At 34.2% G+C, this 23,981-nt stretch overlaps 1 protein-coding gene across 1 annotated transcript in view; it reads left to right on the forward strand.

Moving 5' to 3' along the window:
• The window catches only part of RFX3 (regulatory factor X3), a 258,294-nt gene that overhangs the window by 156,849 nt on the left and 77,464 nt on the right, over positions 1-23,981 (forward strand). Inside the window, exon 5 of the mRNA XM_033123755.1 lies at positions 8,051-8,309. Coding sequence (XP_032979646.1) covers positions 8,051-8,309 — 259 coding nt within the window. The remainder of the gene's footprint in view (positions 1-8,050; positions 8,310-23,981) is intronic.

Genomic DNA, 23,981 nt, shown 5'->3' on the forward strand with positions numbered 1-23,981 from the left:
TCCTTCATAACTTACTGGGTCCTCCTCAGTCATATTATTGGCCAAATAGTTTTTCTATGTCTTAAGCTCTGTGTACGTTTCCCTTCGATTGTCTAACAGACCACATTTCTTCTACAATACTTATGACTATGTGTTATTCTCATGACTATTTTTAACTTATCTACCATTTGTCTTTCCCCCACTAGAATGTTAAATTCATGTAGGCAGGTACCTTGTTTGTTTGTTCCCATTCTCTCTTTCATACCTAGAACAATTGTACATGATAAGTGCTCAATGTATATTTGTTGAATTAATTAAATAAAAAATAGCATTTAATGAGAGGTGAGACAGGAGTAGGCTACTTGGTAGTTTCAAATACACAGGGAAAATTGAATGGAACTGAAATGAGATGCTGATAACCGTAGTATTGATTCCACATTTCTGTTTGGGTTTTTTTTTGTTTTTGTACAAAATTTTTTTGGGCTTATGACCAAAAAAAAACAAAACAAAACAAAACCATGTATATGGTTGCTCATTTTATCTTTTTTTTCCAAGTATACAGTACAGTAAAATTAACTATAATCACTATGTTGTACATTAGATCCCTAGAACTTATTTGCCTTATAACTGAAGGTTTGTACCCTTTGCCAACATTCCCTCATTACTCCCACCACCAACCCCTGGCAACCATCATTCTACTCTGTTTCTATGAGTTTGATTTTTTTATTTACAACATGTAAGTGAGATCATACAGTACTTGTTTTTCTCTGTCTGACTTATTTCACTTAGCGTAATGCCCTCAAGATTTATCCATGTTGTTGCAAATGGCTGACCAACATTTCATTGTGTGTGTGTGTGTGTGTGTGTGTGTGTGTGTGTGTGTGTGTGTATACACACATGTATGCCACATTTTCTTTATCCATTCATCTTTTGATGGATATATAGGATGTTTCCATGTCTTGGCTGCTGTCAATAATGCTGCAATGAACATGGGGATGAATATATCTTTTTGAGATATTGATTTCATTACCTTCAGGTATATACCCAGAAGTTGGATTGCTGGATTATATGGTAGTTCTAAAACAGATACATGGACCAGTGGAACAGAATAGGGAGCCCAGAAATAAGCTCACAAATACACGGTCAACTAATCTTTGACAAGGTCACCAAGAATACACAAAGGGGAAAGATTAGTCTCTTCAATAAATGGTGTTGGGTAAACTGGCTACTCACATACAAAACAGTGAAATTGGACCCCTATCTCACACCACTCACCAAGAATTAACTCAAAATAGAGTAAAGATTTCAATGTAAGACCTGAAATTGTAAAACTCCTGCATGAAAACATAGGTGATAAGCTCCTTGACATTGGTCTTGGCAGTGATTTTTTTTTTCTTCATATGACAGCAAAAGCATAGGCAACAGAAGCAAAAATACACAAAAGGGAGTACATCACACTAAAAAGCTTGTGCATAACGATGGAAACCATCAACAAAATGAAAAGACAACCTATGGAATGGGAGAAAATATTTGCAAATCATATATCTGATAAGGGTTAATATCCAAAATATATAAATAATTCACACAACTCAATAGCAAAAAAAAAAAGCAAATAATCTGATTTTAAAATGGGCAAAGGGCTTGAAGAGACATTTTTCAAAGGAGACATACAGATGGCTAACGGATACATGAAAAGATGCTCAACATCCTAATCAAGGAAATGCAAATCAAAACCACAGTGAGATATCACCTCCCACCAGTTCTGATGTCTATTATCAAAAGACAAGAGAAGAGATAAGTGTTGGTGAGGATGTGGAGAAAAAGTGACCCTTGTGCACTACTGGTGGGAATGTAAATTGGTTTACCCATTAGGGAAAACCATATGGAGATTCCTCAAAAATATTAAAAATAGAGCTATCATGTGATCCAGCTCAATTTTTCTTAATTGCAAATTTTGAACAGTTACTCTGGGTCAAAATCATTTTGATCCATTTCTCCCAAAGTGGATTTAAGCTCATATCCAATTTCCTGACTTCTGTTGTCAGGGCAAATGACCTGTACATGTACTTATTTAGGGTACCCTTTTGGTATGCTTCAAAAACTATAAAAGCAATGCTGTCATGGTAGCTGCCCCAGAATATAAAACTCCTTTACATGAGTAGACTTTGATGTTTTAAAAAACTGAAATAGACTAAAATTACTAATAGTTGTGAAACACCCTTTTTTTCTTCATACCTATGAAAGTTGGGCTTCCCATTTTCAGTGTCCTCCAGTACCCTAGCTCTGGAGGTCTGTTAGACCAGGAGTATTAGCATCACCTGAGAACTTGTTAGAAATGCCCTCTTTTGGTCCCTAGCCTGGTACTACCGAATCAGGAACTTTGGGGATGAGGCTAGCAATTAATCAATTATGTATCAATGACATTTTGGACAGTACATAGCACATATTGTGACACTGACAACTAGAGCAGAACATGAGGTACTTGGAGAGGAGGGGAAGAAGATGATTAAGGAGTTGAGAAACAAGACATTAAGTAAAGGTTAAGAAACTGGGATTTTTTTAGAACAATAATGCTACTTGAATATTTAGTTTTTACCTCCCTTTTAAACCTCATTTCTTTCTAATATCTCCTCATTCGATATAGCCAGCCATTCTAGACTTCTAATTTCTTCCTAAATACCAGGATCTTTCTTGTGTTGTGGGTTTTGTACATGCTGGACTCTCTTCCTGATCTATTTTTTCTTCCTGTATTCCATAGGGCTGACTGCTTTTCATCATTTAGTTTCAACCTTAATATCTCTTCTTTAGGGATAGCATTCTTGACTAACCTATCTAGTATGATCCTTCCATTTATTATACTTTAATATTCTATTTTTCTCTGTCTTAGACTGAAGAAAATTTCTAATTATCTTATTTCCCTTCTTATTTTTGACCATCTATTGCTTATGTTATGTAGCCCTTATGACAGTAGAGGTTAGGTCTGTTTTGTTCCTTTTATTCTAGGTGCCAGAATAAATGCTCAGTAAATATTTGTTAAAGGGATGACTGTAAATTAACCTGAAAACAATAAAACATTGTACAAATGTAAGCTATTATAATGACCAACGTTACTATATTCTATCTTCATAATAAATTTGATGGTATAAAATTTGCAAGATATTTTATTTCCATAATTTGCCATTTTCATGCCATTGCTTGGTTTTATCATTGACTAGCTTGTTGGTGGGAGAATATTCAAGACCTGGGTGAAATATAAAACACATAATTTAGAGATATTATATATGTGGAATTGTGGATAGTTAAAGAAAACGGAAAAATTGATTATAGCTGAAGTAAAGTGACATAATTATCCTAGTGAACAAGCAAGCAGGGAATATTCAGTCATATTTATCCAAGGTATATGCTAAGGTATGATGGGATGCAAACAGCACTAATTTTCTGAATTCAATGGATCATACATAGTCCTGACATTTACATAGAACCTTAAAATAGAGTCAGGTATGAAGAAGCTCCTGTCAGCAAGTATGCACATATCTACGTGCTTACATTCATTACTGGGTACATATGCAGAACAATAGAAAGGTTTATTTTCTGCTGTAGAAATAATATGACATTATTTTCATAACAATGTGTGGCAATCAATGAAGAACAAACAAAAGGAACACAGCAGCATCTTTCAAATGTGCACAGAATTGCTTGGGAATTGAGCTGTTTCAGGAACGTCTAGAAATAGTTGCTTTCAATCTGATATACCAAATATTGAGTTATTTTCTCAAACATATGTTTTGGAAATTTCTGAGGAAAATAGTGTGCAAGTAATAACTCATATGTATTCATTTTACAATATGAAAGATAAACTAATCTGAGGTATCAGAATTAAAGGATCATTATTTCTACTACCTAAGAAAGAACTGCTTGTTTTTGCTCTTGATGCTGCTTCTTTTTTTTAAAACATAAATTCTTCAGCATTTATTCAGGAGCATAGAGAGTTTAGACATAGAAAAGACCTTTTGGAGTTATCTGCGCATAACTCTGGCTCTGGCTTCAGAAGGAATAGGTTAATGCTTATCTTCGTATGTTTAAAGAGCAATGGCTAAGAATATTATGGTCTGCCTCTATTACCCAATCCAATGTTTAAAAATTCATCTATTTCTTATGGTAAGTGTACCATTTTTATCACAGAGAAATTCAGAAACATTTCACAGCGTGCCATTTCCTAATAAAATTGTTTTTTCTCCCTCCTAGAAATTGCCAATCTTTACCCCAGTGCATTTTTATACAGTAGGCAAGCCTTCTCCTAGGTCCCATGGGTCATGATTCAGTAATGAGGATAGTTTATGGATTAGACATACTCTTTAGTGACGTTTACCTTCTTTTATTCTTTGCTCATTTTCTAGCTCATGAATCATCTCCAACTTGAGGGGAGTATTAAAATCAAAGCAGGTTGCATTTTACTGCCATATTTTCATACTGACTTGAGGGCTATAGATATAAATATTCTGTGATGCATTTGTTTGCATTACTAATGTTCACTGAGAACTAATTATACTCGTATAAAGGAGGCATGCCCAAAAGATGGAGTGATTTTCACTCCTTGGAATGTTTCTTTTGTACTATAATAACAACTTCCATGGTCATAGAACTTATAAATCCCAAGGGTATGATGGTTTGCATCCTTTGAAATAGTCCTGCCTTTTCTGTCTCTTTCTGTGCCACTACAGGTACATCTGCAGGTCCCATTCTGGGTAAGACAGGAGAGTAGTGTGAGGCCAGTAAACAGTGAACTAAGGTATAAGGAAATCCCAAACAGCAACAGAAAGTTCACATGGCTCCTGTACCACCTGTTAGGGCTATTCCCCAACCGTCATTCACGAATGAAGTTAAGTTCTTTTTATATGACAGAATGGTTGTTCAGTGCAGATTCCAAATCCATTGTTTTACCAGCTGTGCGCTCTGGACAAAGCTCCTTAACCTATTCACGTTGTCTGTGAAACAGGAATTATAATAGTACCTATCACATGGAGAGGGAATGAAGATTAAATGCGTTAATATCTCATGCACATAGAATAGTGCTTGGTGCATAGTAGTAAATGGGCAGTATATTCGCTATCATTAGTTATTATTGTACGTTTTATTTGTGAAATCAACTTATTACTAGGGGGTATGCATAAACATTTAGCTAGGACTATGAAAATGAGCACTGGCACCGTTGTCTTGAGTCTGTCAAAGTATTTATTAGCTATAGCTATCTGTATACCTTATTTGGCTGTACTTAAACATCAATATCATATTGTGTTATTTTAAGCACAAAGAAGGTCACTGTTATAGTCAGTGGAAATAGATTAAAATGGCCTCATTTCTCTTTTTACCTAAATTTGAAATCAGCATGACTTTTATTTTATCAAATAAATGTGTAATGAAAGAAATATATAAATTAGATTTCCCATTGGGAAATACAGCAATGAGGAGAAGAACTGTATATGTATTTTAAATGGCATTTTTCTCTCTAAAAATTCTCTGTGGAGTTGTTTCTATCATCACCCACTATTTTACTAAAATTTACATTATAAATTATATTACAAGTGTAATTTTTAATGAGTTCAAATGACTTGTTTTAAATGATACAGACAAGTCTTTGACTACTGTAGCATAATTTCTCATCTTTTAACAAAATAAAAAGGATTTATGTTTCAGAAATGTATAAAACTGGCTATTATGTCAGATTATATTTTTATATGTTGACTAGTGTGCCCACAGTACACCAGCAACTGTGTTGAGTGTTGAGGGTACAAATGGGAATAAAACAATTTAATGGGAATAGAAGGACATGAAGAAATTAACACTCAGTATCTTGAGAGTTATATTTCAGGTATGCACAGGGTGTTAGGAAAGTACAGGGAACAAAACATAACAGCCCTGTGAGGAGTGGCCGCAGAGGGCAGGTAGTGCAGAGAAACAATTCTGAGATAAGGTGATGCTTGAGCTGAGAGTTGACAAAAGATGAAGACAAAGAAGGGAGTTACAGAAAAACTTGAAGGCCTTTCAGGCAGAAGAAACCATATGCAACAAAGCAAGAAGGCAAGAGAAAATGGCACTTTGGGGCATCAGCCAAAAAGGTCAGTGTGGTGCGAGTGAAGAAAGCACTGAGGAAATTACTGCTACTACCACGTTCGGAGATTATGTGGCTCCAGCCCTGTTGGTTCTGGTAAGATCAGTCAAGGGTTTTGAATTCCTTCTGAAGACAAGAGGGGATCATAGAGAGGTTTTTTCAGAAAAGTTTTATTTTCGTATTTGCATTGTAGAAAAATTCCCCTGGCAGCACAGTTGAAGATAGACTGGAAGAGAGCCTGATTAGAGGAAGGAAAGCCAATTAGAAGGTAGTAGTAATGGAGAGTATGAAGAATGAATACAGTGAGTATGTGAATGGGACGAAGAACTGTAGAATTATTTAGAAGGTAAAATTAGTAGGATTTAGTGACTGATGTAAGGGTAACTGAGGAAAGAGTCAGCAATAATTTCCAAAGCTGCTGGTGGTGCTGCTCTCTGCTGAGAGGGGGAATATAGGGAATATAGGAAAAACAGCGAGAGAGAGAGAGAGAGAGAGAGAGAGAGAGAGAGATTTTTTTTTTCAGTTGTATGTTAAATTTTGCGTATGGGACTTCCCATATACTATAGGGTTTCCTAGTAGAGATAACCGGGTGGCTATTAGAAACCCAGATTTAACATTCTTCAAGTATAACTAGAAAGTAAAGAGAGTGGAGATAATCAACTTATATATAAGGTGGTTCACCATGAGCATCTATATGGTCATATAGTTTATGGTAAATGGATGTGGTCCGAATAAAATGAGGAAAAATAACAGCTAAACATTGAAATCTCAGAAAATATCAATATTTAAAGTGCCAGAAAAATGGAGCTTCCAAAATGTCCTTGAAAGGTAATGGTAAAAAAAAAAAAAAATAGAAAATAGAAAAGTGGAAAAGAAATGTAGAAACTACAGAATAGGAGAGATAAAGACAGAGAAACCTTGTATATACATAGAAAATATATGAAAATATACACGCCAAATTGTCAGTAGTGGCTAGCTCTGATATGCTGGTTGAAGAGAATAACGAACTGGGAATTTTAATTTGATATTTGAATTTTTAATAAAATCATTTTATACATCTCGACTATTTTTGCAACTTCTTGTGAGCATATAATTAATTCAAAATAAAAACTAAATTCATGTTAAAATACATTACACTCAATTGAAAATGAAAAATCAATCAAACAAGCTTAATCAGAACAGAAAAAGGAGGGAAAGGGCAGCATGGTGTGATCAACAAGGTTATACTGCAAACAGGTCAAAAAAGATAAGGACTGACAGCAGCCTTATATCTTGGTATTTCGATTTGGTTGCAAGTGACCTTATTAAAAGCAATTTCAATGAAAGGCTAAGGGTAGAAGCTGTACTGCAGTTGTTGGGAGGTGGAAAGTGAGAGCATGGTGAGGTGGCATAGTTATCATGGCGAAGCTTAACTGTAAAAAAAGAAAGAGGTATGGATAGGGATTTAGTGTCCAAGGTTAGTAAATGTTTACTCAAGATCCTTCTGGTGTCAAGAAAGAGATCCACGCAAGCTCCCTTAGTCATGGAGGTTTATTGCAAGTCACCCAGGAATGTGAAGTAGCATGAGGAGTTGACTTATCAGCGCCCCCGTCATTCCAGACCTCAGCTTTTCTGAAACTAGGATTTGCAAGAAGTTCTATAAGGAATTGAAAAAGTCGCTCAACAAGATTTTTTGGAGGGAAGAGAACTGAGTCTATTTATATGCTAGAGGTAGGTACCAGTAGAGGGCAAAAGCTTTCAAGTACAGAGAAGCGTTAAGGAACTTGTTAAAGGAATGTATGTACCTGCTAGTTGGAAAGTAAACCCTACTACTTCTGGGAATGAAGTTTCATACAAAATACAAAACTCGACACGTTCCAAAGGCTCACCCCGATGTATTCTGAACACAAATTCACACTAGAAAAAATTAGATAAGATGATATAAATAAGCTAGTAAATTTCTTTCTTCTTCTTCTTCTAAAGCCGAACAACAACTTATCCTTACACAGAAACGCAGATGTACAGCCAAAACACTGGAGGGAATTACTTTGATACTCAAGGGAGTTCCGCACAGGTGACTACCGTGGTCTCATCCCACAGTATGGTGGGCACTGGTGGGATTCAAATGGGCGTCACGGGAGGACAACTCATCAGTAGCTCGGGAGGAACCTATCTGATCGGCAATTCAATGGAGAATTCTGGTCACGCAGTGACACACACCACTCGGGCCTCCCCAGCGACAGTAAGTATTTGAGTTTTTATTTGTTTGATTGAACTTGTTGGGTAGCCACTATTGTACATTTTCCAATATGGGGGGAAAAAAACAGCACACACGGGCTAGGACAAGAAAGTGTTGCATTTAAGTATTCTGGTATTATCTGGAATGTAGTATGAGTAGTATATGTTACTGATTCACACCCGCAATTGTGTGAATTTGGAAGTTCTTAGTAGTGGCAAGTCAGAGAAGTGATTCTCACTCATAGGCTTTCTGCAGTGATATTTAGTTAAATACTTTAAATTTCTACTGAAAGAAATTGCTTTTATATTACGCTGATTTACACTGGCTTTTTATGAGATAAAAACCAAGAAGTATTATAGAGAGTAAAATATAATTTAGTTTGGAATTTTCACCAGTAATATGTATGCTAGCTCATTGCCAAAGAAGTTGCTTTATGTAGGGCAACATTTCCCAAACTTCAGACATTTAAGTTTGGCCATATTCACATACCACCTATACTATTATTTACTTAATATATAATTTTTAGTTGAATCATTTTGAAATAGAAAACATGTAATGTTTCTAATGTATGTTAAATCCATTCTTAAAAAGTAAAATAAAAAATGTTTACCCATGTGTCATATGTAAAGCCATTTTGCATTCTACCAAAGAGACACTTTGGGAAGCGCTGATCTGGGTAATTCCAATGAAAAATATTTATATTGGCTTTGATCATAGCTATGAGCAAAGAGTATCTTCAGAGTACATATTTTAGTTTTCAAGTTTTTAAAATTTAATAAATACATTTATTTTGACACAAGATATTTTAATGTATTGAAATGATGTCATAGAAATAGAAAGCTGTGTAGAATTCAATATCATCAAACTCTGTAACCTGAGCTTTCTATTTTCACCTCAGTTGAACACATAAACGAGTGGTCATTTAGAACTACGTAACTAAAGTAGCAATGGAATTGATTTTCTACGTGTTTTATGTAAAAGGAGGCTGGGGATTCGGATTAAGTGCACACACCCATTTTTCATCATCTTACCATATAGTTTGTTCTCATAATAAAATTGAGTTAGAAACAAATTTGGTAAAAAATAATACGAGAAGCTTTACATTTTTCATTTTATGGATTTTCAAGATATAGCATATATGGTAAGTACTTTATACATACTTTTCTGTCTGTAATGATTACATGTGTTTAGACTTGCATCATTTAGTGCGTTTTCTCTTATCCATTCTTTGAAGCCCCTTACTTTCAGTTCACTATTTCTTACTAACTTCAGAACAGGTCACTAGCAGTTCTGAGTGGAGAGTTCCTTTTCTGTAACTTTTTCTCTGTGTTTTCAGAGCATTTCTTATGTATATTTGTCTCTTGCTTTTCATAACACTAAGTATAGCATGTCTGAACCTTTTAGTCACACTAGTATATTTTTATAGATTAGAAACTAAGTCATAGCCTCTCTGACCCACAGTTCCCCTATCAATAATATAAAGTGTTACTTAGATTAAATGATTTCCTAATTTCCTCGCAGCTTTAAAATCATATTTACAAAACAATCGTAAAATGTCCTAGATGTGAAAATAACTGTATCTTTACCATAAAAGGAAAAGAGGTAGAACAGGTGCCAGTACTTTATATTGCTCTTGAGAAAGGCTATCCAGAAAGTCATTTTCTTTGGAAAGGGAATTCATTGCCACTTATAAAGGTCTTTGAAAAACTGAAAAATTGGGGACAAAGAGTCTTTTCCCATTTTTGTTTCATCTACCCTCTCCCATGACAGCATACCATCCCTCCATTCCCTATCCCTTTCCTACTTTACCTTCTCCAGACATTTCACTGACCTCCCTGATTTCTGACTACCTGTTAAACATCTTTATCAACTGGGTATGGGTTTACTGAATTTATTACTGCTGTCACTCAGTTAATTAAATTGCTTATTCCAGGTCAAGTAAATACAGGTGCAAACATTAACAGGGTAAATTTTGTAGTTTGATTTTTTTCCATATATAGTATGAAAAGTAGCATTACTCCTTAAGTTATCCGTTACACGAATCTGATGCTTGGTTTTACATTAATTGGCAAATTAAACTAACACTTAAAATAACTTGAAGTATAATGACTGTGAATAGTAGGAAGCTTTAAGAAAACCCCACCTATTCATAGTATCAATTGTACATATTAATTTATACTTTATGAAAAGCATTAATATTTAAGGTTTTGTTAATGTTTATTGTGTGTTTTCTTTTTTTATAAGAAAATTTCCTTTTTAGCAAAAGAAGTGTAAAAGTTAAATAAAAAGATAACATTTGCATAGAACAATCATAAGGTGCCCTCATCAAAGCACATATGATAGTGGCATATGATAGATGTATATTATTTAAATATACATCTGCTAGTGTTTATTGTGTTACTTTGTATTTATTACCAAAATTTATGTTCAATTTAGATCCCCCTCTCAATTCTGCTTGAGATCTTCATCTGCTTCATTCACAGTGAGGTGGTAATTCTGTTTATAATTTCACATCTGTTACTGTAGTAAAGTTAACGTTTAAGTGCCATGAAACCTATTTAAGATTTCCTACCATCCTCCTTCCTGCCAAATGTTAGAAAATTTGTAGCTTTTTGGTTGTTTAGACTCCCGGTAGGTACCATGTCACTAAAGGGAATTTGCTTATTTTCACGTATCTTTATCATTCACTATAGAACCATACAAAGAATATATATGATTACAATCTTGAACAACTTGTTGTCAAGACTCAAGTCATTGCTTTCCAAACATTGAGCCCAACTGTGCTAAATAAGTTCAGTTCTGGTGGTTTAGTGGTCCTTCTACCACCAGTAGTATGTAGGGGTGATGGCAACTGACTAGCATATGTGTAGGAGTAGCATATACTGGGGCCAGGATTCCTGACTGGGACATAGTCAGTTGGGCCATTTCTTAAGAGCCTATAATAAGTGAAATGTTTAGCCAGTTGATTCAGTTGATGAAAAACTACTTAAGTTTGAGTATTTGGAAATAACAGAAACCTAACAGAAACCTTTCTTCAGTTACTGAGCAGCAAGGTTTACTGCTCTGATTCTCAGAATAATTGCCTTCACTCTGTCTTACATTTGACCTCTGCCTGTACAGAAATACTTTCATTTGAATTGATTAGGAATCATTTCCTTCCACAAAGAAAGTTTACTCCAGTGTGCAAACCAGTTTCTCAAAATATATCTATGAAGAAAGATAATGATTTAAAATTGAAGCCAATACTAAAAAAAGAAAAAAATGATTAGTACTTGAAATAGTTTCTTACCTAGTATAATATTCAGTATAAAACCATCTTCTCATACAAGAAGAATCTCCAAATCATTAATGGAGAATTTTTATTTGAGCCTGTGATTTACTTTCATTTTATAACTTTAATGAAAAAATATTTTACATAAACATGTTTTAGTATTTCATTTTTGCTTACACATTGTAAATACTGTCAGTTTTCAAGGTACCTAGAAATGTCAGAATTTTTCAAAAGATTATGATGTTGATAAATTTTATTTGATGAATAAATTATTACAAACGACCAATAGTATTGGTTAAAATACTATTCTCCCTTTACTTACTGTATTCATTTATTTGGTCAATGGAGTCTGTGTGTATATTACGTATATGTGTATGTATTTACTTATATTAGTATATATACACACATTTAAAAAGCATTTCTTGCTAATAGTTTTAAATAAGAATTTTCAAAAATATTAATGTTTCTTTGGCACATCACTGGATATGAGTTCAGTTAAGTTACTACTTAAATAAATGTTTTACATTTCATTAAATTAATTCTAGGGATCTAATTATTGTTAATATTTCAGTAGCACATGGACATTAATGTAGAGGATTGGGCTACGGTCATTATTCTGAACTTATTATACTTTGATATTCCTTCTAACTGCATCACCATGTTTCCTTATGTGTTGTTATTCATTTGAAACACTAATTTATTTTTCTTCATTATTTTTCTGTATAACCATATCATTTACAAAATTTTAGGATTTTGAAACCTGGGCACAATTTACATTCGAATATCAAAAATTTATGATTGTAGTTAGTGATATTTTTGTGCTCATTACAACATAATTTATCTTATACCACACTATACAATAATTAGCAATTTGCTTTAAGAAGCTTTATTTACTCACTCCTCCATAAAATAACATTTGTATTCTTATAATTAGATGGTTATTTACGGCGGTTTTTCTATCTTGTTAGCTAAATAAGATTACATTAATCACTTGAGACTGTAATATGAAAGCTAATTTTTACATCTTTCTGTATATATGTTTAGTAATTTTATATGTTAAGTGACTTTTGCTAAAATTAGATCCCACCAAGGGGCACAAGGAAAATGTGTTGAAACTAAAATTGTCATATCTCTCCTTCTTTTGATTAATGTAAAATATTGTAATTTATTTCAGTCACTTGGAGGAAAATTTGAATGTCCATCTGCTTCTATATAAGTAAAAGTTTGGCCTGGCTTATACAATTTATAGAAAGTTAAAAATCTGTGCTTTTATTTCTTAATTTTTGGTTTACTTATTTATGGGTTTGGTATACGGGAATGGTTTTTGCTAAGAAGATGAATATGTATAGCACCCCAGAAAATGATTTTGCCTTCTTATTCCTTTTGCTGGAGTGGTACCAATCAATGACCGTGTGCTTTGTTTTAAAATTGTTATTTATTTATATGAGTTAGTTATATATTCTTATATTGCACAATTCAAAAGATACAAGAAATGACAATGCAGTCCTACTCTCACCCCTGTTCTTCACTTCTTTTCCTTAGAGGCAACCACTGTTAGTAGGTTTTTTTGAGTATCATTCTAGAGATATTCTGTGAATATACAAGCAGAATGTCTCTCTCTCCCTCTCATTACCATTTCTATTAATACAAATGATAACAAAACTACTGCATCTTGCTTTTTCTTTTCACCTAGCAATATATCTCAGAGATTTTGTTTCATATTAGTAGTTGAAGTACTTCCTTATGTTTATGGGAAATGACTATATTAGAAGGAGCTGAACTGCCCATTTATCTTACCAAAGGGAAAAAAAAAAGTTAAAATAATGTTGGATATTGGTTATGGCTATGTAGACATAGAAAACCAATATAGTAACAGGAGATGAAAACTTCTGTTTAATTATCATGCATAGAGATATGCTAAAAAGAAAATTTTTTAAATTTAGAAGTATGCATAAATTATGCATAAATCAGTTATATTTTATATATTAAGATTTAATTTCTATTCTAAGACTATTATTTTTTTTTAATTAAAGTTTATTGGGATGACAATTGTTAGTAAAGTTACATAGATTTCAGGTGTACAATTCTGTAATACATCATCTATAAATCCCATTGTGTGTTCACCACCCAGAGTCAGTTCTCTTTCCATCACCATATATTTGATCTCCCTTACCCTCATCAACTACCCCATTCCACCCTAATGCTCTGGTAACCACTAAACTATTGTCTGTGTCTATGAGACTATTATTCTAAGACTAATAATTTTCTTAGTCTTTTTTAGTTAGTCTCAATGATAAAACAAAAATACTGCTTCGTTTATTTTGGCAGAAACATGTACTTGTGCGTCCATTATGATCGTAGCATTTTCTGTTTTCCTGTGTTCCGGTTTCCCTAGGCCAACCTGAACCCCCAAATGAAACTCCTCAGAGAGAGTACCATGAATCTTCTGTTTCCTGCATTTAATCCTAATTTGACTGAAGGTTGTGGGACCTCATTTTCAAAGCACTTAATAAAGTGGGACTTTGAGTGACTCCTAGTCACAATCACTTCATCTCTATTCCATTCAGCTGTCAGTCAGTTCTGCACTGCTCCAGCCTTAAGTTGATAAGATCTAGAGGCAGTAATTTTACGGTTAAGGCTGTAGGACATTAAACTCCTAGAAATCTTGATAAACTAGAAGGTTAAGACAAACAGAATGACAGGGGCCTTCAGCTTCTCTTGAACATAGCTGATGGGTTCCCTTGAATTTCCAAAGCAAAATATAATGAATTATTTTAATTTTTAGCTATTTCATACTGAAACAACATTTCAGAACACAGGGATGTCGTGGCGTATCAGAAATGGCTAGATTCTATTTCACGTGAAATCTAGATTAGGAAAAGTTTAATGATGTTTGCAAATTCTACTTATAAATATGGAGGTAATCTATGTTCCAGGTGACCTCTTGTATAACTTTGGCTTGACCCTTGCATTTATAAATCAAATTTCAAAGTAATTTCCTAGTTTGAAACTACTGTAAATTTTGAACAAAAAAAATCATTAATATTCCACTCATAGAGATCAGGTAATCCAGATAAAATATGAAATGTATTGGTGGCAAATGAAAATACACTGTAGTCTATGAGTTACATCTGAATCAATATTAGACTCATAAAATTTTAATACTGCCTCTTCCATTAGCCCATGTCTTCTCATTTGACGAGGGGAAATACAACACAATGTTTATGTCCAATTCTCAAATCAAAGGGAATTTTTCTGTATTCCCAGGTTTATCACAACATGCCCCAAAAGCATGTGATTTGATTACCACTTTCTCAGCATGTATAACTGCAGTTGTGTTTAGTAGTCACAAACAAAATTATCTGGTTTCTTTTAAAATCTAGTTATTATGTTTGATTATAACTGTTGATGTCCATAAATTTCATGGGCTAGGAGTTTGTAATCTAACTTCTGACTGTTAGAAATAATTTTACACATTTATTTAAAATTTACTTACTATACATTTTAGTAATTTTCCCATCTGCCTGGTAAAAAAAAAAGAAATTGTGTTTTCAAAATTACAGCAAAGATGCAGTTAAACAAGAGAAGGAAATGAAAAATAAAAATAGAAGGGAAATATAAAAATAGAATAACGAGATCAGAAGTTACAGATAATATGATTGTATACCTGATAGAAACCATAGAGAATCAAATGAAAACCTATAACAAATAATAAGAGAACTTACTAAACTAACTGAGTACAAGATTAATATACAAAGAAATCTATAGCTTCTCTAGATGCGAACAACAGTAGTTAGAAAATATACTAAAAGCCAAGGTCTCATTTATATAATAAATTCAAAATATACCAGGCAATAAACTAACAATGTATGTGTAAGATTCAACTGAGTAATAAACTTTTTAAAGTTTCTAAACATGAAAAGAAGCTTGAATAATTGAAAAAACAAGTATTGGTATCAAACATTTTTGCTTTCCCTAAATTAACTTAAAATATTTCAACATGATCTCAATCAAAGTACCAGTGTGTTTTTTTCTCTTTTACAAGAAAAGCTGTTTATATAAGTAAACATGTGAGAATAGTGAAGAAAACTTTGTAAAAAGAAACATAATGGAGAGGGGTGAGACAGAAATAACCCTACCAGTTATTCAAACATATTATAAAATCATAATATTAAAACAGAATTGTCTAGGCAATTGAATAGACCAGAATAGATCAATAACAAACTGAAAACCATAAATAGGTCAAATGCATATCAGAATATAGTATATGATAAAGGTGGCATTGCCTGTCAGTAGAGAAATAATGGATTATCACTAAATGGTGTTTGGGACAACTGGATAATTATTTAGAAAAGAAAATTAGATTGGTTCCATATATTACTTCTTACATAAAAATTAATTTCACTTGGAAAGAAAAATGTATTTTATTATTATTCTCTTACAGAGGTGAAACATGATGTAAAATCCAAAAGTTACAAAGAATATATTGATATAATCAACTGCATAAGTGAAAACATTTTATATGACAAAAACTACAATGAACAAAGGCAACAATGCAACAACCTGGCATAAAGTTTTGAAACATTTATTATTCAAAGGACTAATTTGTTTAATATACAGACCACTTTTATAAATCCATCAGAAAAGAAAAAAGACCAAAAATGAGGAAACTATATGAATAAGCACTCCACAGAAAAGAAAATGAAAACTGAACTACAAAGAAGTAACTATTTTCATCTCTCACACAGGCAAAACTAAAGTTAGTAAGCTTTGGCAAGGGTGTGAAGAAACAGGCATTCTCATTCGTTCTTGATAGAAATCAAATTGGTGCTGCATTGAAGAACAGTATGGAAAATTTTATCAAATTTGAAAATACATATATACTTGACCCAGAAAGTGTACTTCTAGAAATTTAAGAAGTACTGTTGATAACTCTAACATATGTGAAGTGCTGCATAAATAACCATATTTACTGTACAATTATTTGTAATTAAAAAAATTGGAAAAAGCCTAATTATCCATCATCAAGGAAATAAATAAATTTTGGTGCATTTGTCCATTCAGTAGAATTTTATACAGCCATTAAAAAGAGTGAGGCGATGTATGTCTATATAGCTATAGATAATAGATATAGCTATAGATATGGAAGATCTCCAAACATATGAAAAAGCAAAGGATTGTGAGTGTGTGTGTCTTTAAATAGAAACACACATTTGTATGTATTTATATAAGCACAAAGATATCTCTAAAGAAATGCATGAAGATAAAAAGGTGGGAGGCATGTGATTATATTATCTCTTCAAGAAAGTGATTTATTATTTTCAAAAATCTCAGTCAAGCTCTTAATGATTATAAAGTCTTATCTATTTGGTCATGTTCTTCAACCTACTTAGCTGAAACAGCCCTTTCTTTATGTGCCCAGTATAAAGACTTCTGTGACATGTCACGGTACAAATTAAATCTTGATCCTAGGTTTAAAAAAAAAATCCTCCTTTATTAGATTTTTTTTTTTTTTGAAAGTTTAGCGAATGAAAGCTGGCATTAAATGTAGTAAAGATTTTTAGAGCCATTCTTATTCTTAAATACTTTGGAGTGAAAATGAATATTTTGTATTTGTATTCATGTCCTTACCCAGAGTCTGTATTCTTTTCTTTAGTCATTCATTCTCTCAAACATTTACTGAGCAATCACTATTGACCAGGCACCGAGCTTCTATGAATATAAAGGTTTATAACATAGGTAATGGAGCTAGTTTCAGCTTTGAAATATACCTCATCCTCCAACGCAAAGAAATGGCACTCCACAAGTAGCCCCCAAACCCTTTAATTGCTTAGTTTCATCCTCCCTCACATTATTTTTTTAAATCACAGATGTTAATATGTTATAAATTGATTAATTTTAGATTCACCAAAATTATGCTTATCTTCTGATTTTGTTGCTACTATAAATTGGAAAATCGCCTAAAGGCTGGGTAGGATCCAGAAGCAAGAGCATGAAAGAAAAGCAAAAAATCCAAATAATACATAGACTTTAAAAAATCACCCTTTAAGTAGGGTTAGCTAGCCTGTTGTAGCAATGCCCATTATCTCCCTACTTGTTCTACCTGAAGTAATAACTGCAGTCTGACCTTGGCATAGAAAAACATCTGGATCATGTTTTACTGCAATGCTTCTCAAACTTGAGTGTGCTTTCTCTGGAGTGTTGGGTAAACCCATCCCTGGGCCCCACCCCCAGGGCTTTTATTCCCCAGTGTGGGGAAGGACCCAAGAGTTGCACTTCTTAAAAGTGCCCGGGTGATTCTGCTAATGATGATTCAGGACCACACTTTGTTAAAACCTCTGATTTAGTGATTATATAGACTTAACTACAACGTGAAAGTGTTGTTAGTGCTCAGAATAATCTGCAAGGCAGCCTTGAAATTTTACATTTGAAAATGTAAGCTTGTCTTTAAATCCTAATCCAGCGGATTCCTGAAGGGTAATTCTCGCTGCCCGGAGTGCTTATGCAGGTGATGTGTTAGAAAATCGTTTCATTGTCACGCACTCTTAGTGTCCTGGTGAGCGTGGAGGGATATGGACTCTCCAGAATGATCAGAAGAAGCCCAAAATCACAGTTTTGGTTTCAATCCACCAATTTAAACCAAATGTTCTCAGAACACATTCAATTTATGTTAGTTTCTTATCTAAATGTTTTTTCCCCATAAATATACCAGAATAGCTTCTAATGGTACACAATTGCCAAAACTTCAGGTTGAGAGCATAATAATTTAAAATTTTTCTCTAGATGTAAAATTATTAGTGAATAGAAAAGATTTCATATAGTTAAACATTGACAAGACTTAAAACTTCTTTGCTATAAATGCTTAGTGTGCAAGATTAAGATTTCATCTTTAGGTAGTTTCTGGTTGAAGCGGAGATGGAAAGCAAAGCTGGTTAGGTGTGTTTTCTGGGCATTTTTAATTCTTTTAAGAGTTAAAAAAACAACCTATCCTGAATCCTTACAGTTAAGCTTCTTTTCAACATTGCTGTGGAGTAGTGTATTTACACATTGATTTCCATATCATTTGAATATACTACAACTTAAAAAACAGTTTCATATTCAGAGCCTTAGCTTCAGTGGGTGTGTTTCTGTCCGCATTACTGGGCCTCCTGGGCTCAAGAGAAACCTGAGGATTCTTAGAAGACGTTCCAATGACTAGAATGGAACTGATTTAACAGCTTAGTTCAAAGTTTGGAGGCCACAAAGTGTTCAAAGTTTGGGGGCCACAACCTACAATGAGAAACACCTTTACCTTGTGGCCCAGTGCTCATATACGTACATACATATATGCATGCATACAGACATATATTCATACAGATATTCATGAGTACACGTTTATATATACACATATATGGCTATGCATACATATTCAGATAACTGAATCCAAAGTTCCACGAAACAATACTTATCCATATTGTCTGCAGGGACATCTAATTTTTTTCTACTCTGATCGATATCTTTAATTTTTAAAAAACGCTTGTCAGGACCCAGATAATTGATTTCATAACCTACTAACGGGTTGCACCTTACATTCTGAAAAGCAATGCTTTGGGCAAATTGGAGAGGAGATCAAAGCATTAGCAATCCATATATGAGAGACCTGAAGGCAGGCTCTCCATTGTTTTGTTTGTTTGTTGTTGTTTTGCATTTCTACAAATGCCCAGATGATTCTAACAATTTTTTAGCACCACATTTTGAAAAAACCCTGTGTTATAATGATTATATGGACTAAATGTAAAGTGAAGGTGTTCTTTCTTTTGATGCTCCGGTTGAAATGCTTCCTGTAGGAAATAGCCCCCTCCAACACACACACACACACACACACACACACACACACACCCCCCCCGCAAGGCTGTCATTTGTAACAGGTAAAAGGCACTGGCTACATGCTCATGTCAGCAATCTCAGATACCTTTTCTGAGAAAAAGCTACCAAGTAGAAATATTTCTATCTTACTTACTCTCCAATGCAAACAAAATGTAAAGTCTTAGAGTTCAGGAGAGCAATTACCCAACAGGAAATCGCCAGTCTGAAGTGTATTTTCTTCCTTGGGTTTCTCTAAAGCATTTACTGCTTTTTCACCAGGAAACAAAAAAGCTGTTTCTCTAAGAAAGTGGTAACTGGGAGGGTTAACAGAGTAACCTGTATTAACAAGAAAATGCAACATACTTTAAGGATAAGTATTTTGTGATGATTAACATTTAACTATACATGTAAAACGTTTTGTTGCTTTCTAACTTGATCACTTTGAATTTTCAAGTAATGCATATCAATCAGTCAATCATATTTAAGCCCTTTCCTATTAGAACGTAAATCTTGTTTATTAGCTGCTTTTACAAGCCACTCCTCAGAAGATAGATTCATTAGTACAATGTGAGATAATTTCCATTTGACTTACGTTAATGTTATATTTGCATAAAATAGAAATTATGTTGAATTTAGACAGATAAATTTTGGATTCCAATCTCATAGTTAATATGTCTCATAGTTAATATATGTAATCTCAAAAGTCCCTCAATCCCAGAAAGCCTCAATTTTTTAATCTGTGAAAAGGAGATAATATTGCTTGCCTTTCTTATTTTACAAAGTTGCTATGAAGATCCAATGACGATTAATGTAAAAAGGCTTTATAAATCATAAAGCATTATGCTATTACTTCTATTTTGAAATCACTTTCATTAACAATTCTAGAAAGGAAATTGTTTCTACCATGGGACCAATTTTAATTATAATGGCAGTTGAATATATCAGTCTTGACCTTTAGTCTTTCCGAAAGATTAAAAAGCCATTCCAGAGTCAAGAGAATATGCCTTGACCTATAAAGACAATGAATACGTTGACATAATTGTTCTTTTTCCTTCTGTCTTATTAGCATGTAATGAATGACTGGTCATTATTTACATTAAGAGGAAGTCCTAATTATCCTCAGATATGATATTCTATTTGGGCAATTGCATAGATGTCCATAATTGTGTTCCTAAGTATCTTTAATCTTCCAGAAAGGGCAAATTTTTTGAAGAAGTCATGTGCCCATTGTGGCTGGGATGGATATCATTTTCTTACTTGCTCTTTCACATAGGAAGTTTCTAAGTCTCCCCCACTTCGATAATCTCACTTAATACTCTGTATTAAGTGAGACTTAATAATCTGTCCAGGCTGAACATCTCATCTCAAATGGAGCACCCAACATTTGATCTCAGAGGAGTTACCATAGCTGATCTGATTATGAGGCAATAGTCCTGGATCATCATGAACTAGTCTAAACTCCCAAGCATCATGTGTCCTAGCATTAGAACATCTTGGAAAAGATGTGTACACTTTTGGCAACTCAGTCCTAGGATGATTATTTAGTTAGAGGTACAACTCAGTGTTATACCTTTGTTCAGAGAATAAGCTGAGGTGTACTCATGGTCTAAAAGTTAAAGTAGGTAATGGAAAATGTTGATTGACCGTGCCCACTTATTAATTGTAAAAAACAACCACCATGAATCCTTCAGTTGTAAAAAGTTATTTGGCTCTGTCCCATTAAATAGAAAAAGGAAAAAGGATATTTTTTAAAATGATAAGAATCTAAGAGAAAGGAAAAGATATAGAGAGATTGATAGAGAGGTGGGGAGAGAGAGAGAGAGAGAGAGAGAGAGAGAGAGAGAGAGAGAGAGAGAGAGAGAGAGAGAGAGAGAGAGAGAGAGAAGCATCACTCAAGAAGACAGACAACACTGAGGCCATGAATTAGTCTTTCAGGTTGTCACAGGGCCTCCTGCTAATCTGATTATAATAGTTTGCAGTAGAATTGAAATTTCAATAACAGAATGATCAGTGTTCTTGGAATAAAGATCATGCAGCAGAGAATGAACAGGAAAACATTTAGGATCTATTCATGCCAATGTGTTTGATGTGTGTGTCTGAAATGTTCTAATCGCACAGTCATGGAATAAAGACTGTTGTGTTCAAGTGAAAATGAGGCACTGCCGAGCTTTCTGCCTCAGACTCCCACCTTCAGATCTGTAGTGAAACAAATAGGTTTATATTCATTCCTTCTCATTCTCACTGCTGCCTCTTTACCAGGCTCTCAGAGCCTCAATCCAGGGTTAATACCATAGCTTCCAAGGTGGTTTTCCCGTGTCTAGATTTATTCCTACATTATGTCCCCAATTAACATATACAGTGCTACCATATCAAATCACTTCCTTTTCTAAATGCTTTTCAACAATATCCTATTTCCTTTATTAATTGACGATCCCAGCCAAGAAATTGCAGTCTAATTTAATTTATCCCTAAAGGAACTTTATCCTTTAGCCAGTCTTACCCTTCCTTGAACTTCCATTGTGAGTCTTATCTCTGTGCCTTTATTTATTCTGTTTGCTCTGCCTAAAATGTTCACTAACTTGCCCCTATCCTAATGCCAGGCGTTATTTGTCAATCCTCGGCTAAAGAGCCACCTTATCAATGCTCTCTCTCTAACCATACCAGTGAGAAGTAATTCTCCTCTCCTTCCCTCCCTCTGTATTCTAGGTATATTTAATTCATTTTGTTTTCCTTTAATCACTGCGGGGGGGTGGGGAGGAATGAGAGAGAGAGATTCAGATCTACTGTGTCACTTTTACCAATTAGTCAGGCTGCGATGTATTCTGAGCTTCTGGTTGACAGGGCTATGTTTTGAATATCTTTGTAAACATTTCTGTCTGTCTGTCTGTCTGTCTTTCTCCCTCCTTCCCTTCCTCTCTCCCTCACTTCCTCCCTCCCTCCTTTCCTCCCTTTATCCCTCCCTCCATCTCTCCATCTCTCTATCCACCTCTCCATCTCTCTCCACGAACACACTCACTCACACAGAGCTAACACTGCACCTGCATACAATGGGGTTTTTTGTTTATTGAAATGGGATGAAATCTCATGAAACTCTACTAGTGTAAAAGTTCCCATCATCAGCAGTAAGCACCATACTGTGTTTTCCCGAAAATAAGACCGGGTCTTATATTAATCTTTGCTCCAAAAGACGCATTAGGGCGTATTTTCAGGGGATGTCTTGTTTTTTCATGTATAACAATCTACATTTATTCAAATACAGTCATGTCATCTTCTGGAACACCGTCATAATGTACTAAATGCATCCGTCTGGCTGACGATCTTAACTGGGGCTTATTTTCGGGGTAGGTCTTATTTTCGGGAAAACATGGTAGTTGTCTTATACTGGGGGTAGGGGACGCAGGGGGGTTTTATTTATTTTATTTTTTATTGGAAAAAAAATCCCCACATATTTCCTAAATTTGAATCACTTAAATTCTAGCTAGCTTATAATCTAGCTATTTAATACTTTCATTATATGAAACTATAGTGATATAATATCTCTGAGGTTAGAAAAATTTCCTTAGAGGAAATATGAGACTATGTTGAACATTTGGGTCAATAACCTTTTGGATCAGTGAGCCTACTTTTAAGCAAATGTTCCATCTGTCCTACCTGATCATCGTTTTCTGCCTTAAATATGACAGTTACGGGTACTGTGGAATGGAATTTAGTATGAAATATATTTCTACCCAGGAGAATTTATAAATTTTTCGTAAGTACTGAATTTAAGTTTTAAATGATCTACAGTGAACTGGAAGTGTATGATCTCACCAGTTCACTTTGGTCTCAGTATTTTATATGGAGTGTAAAATGCTAGTACAGTCTGCCATCTTTTTCATGAGATGGGTTAACCCCCAGAAGCTTGAACAAATATTTGCTCAAATTATCAAATCCATAATAATGGAAAAGCTAACAAGTTAGTTTCATCCTCAGTGGGCCTAGTAGAAATTTATCCTAATTCACTGTTGTGTTATGTTTAGCTAGTTTGCTGTCCCTCTATCCAACCCCTACCCCTATACATAGATATATGTATAGTCCCCATGAAACTGCGATAGGACCAAACCATGAGCTACTTGGGAGGAGTAACATCAGTATTCCATTTGGAATAGTAGAGCTGATTGATCCTCCATAACTATAATATCAAAAAATTTGCCTCATTTTTCACTCTTCCCTCCTGATTTTACAGTGTTCCTCTAACTGCTCTTTCACCCTCGCTTTCCGTAACATATTCTGAGTGTTAAGATCTTCTCATGCTCTTGTCCCTGGAAGCTTCTATTCAACAAATATTTATTGGGCACACTTCAGCCCTTACTTGGTTTAACCTTTCAACTGGCAGGGCATAGTCTGTTTTGCCTCATAAAACTCTTCTGGCTTTATCTGAAAACTCACATTTTTCAAACATCCCACGCTTCCCTTAAAACCTTAATGACATTTCTTCATCCCTGACTGCCATGTACCAATAACTAATTCCAACCTGTTATTCAGCCTCACTTCATACCACTGCCGTATACATCTCACCC

Source organism: Rhinolophus ferrumequinum, chromosome 12 (genome assembly GCF_004115265.2).
Source record: "Rhinolophus ferrumequinum isolate MPI-CBG mRhiFer1 chromosome 12, mRhiFer1_v1.p, whole genome shotgun sequence".
Lineage (NCBI taxonomy): Eukaryota > Metazoa > Chordata > Mammalia > Chiroptera > Rhinolophidae > Rhinolophus > Rhinolophus ferrumequinum.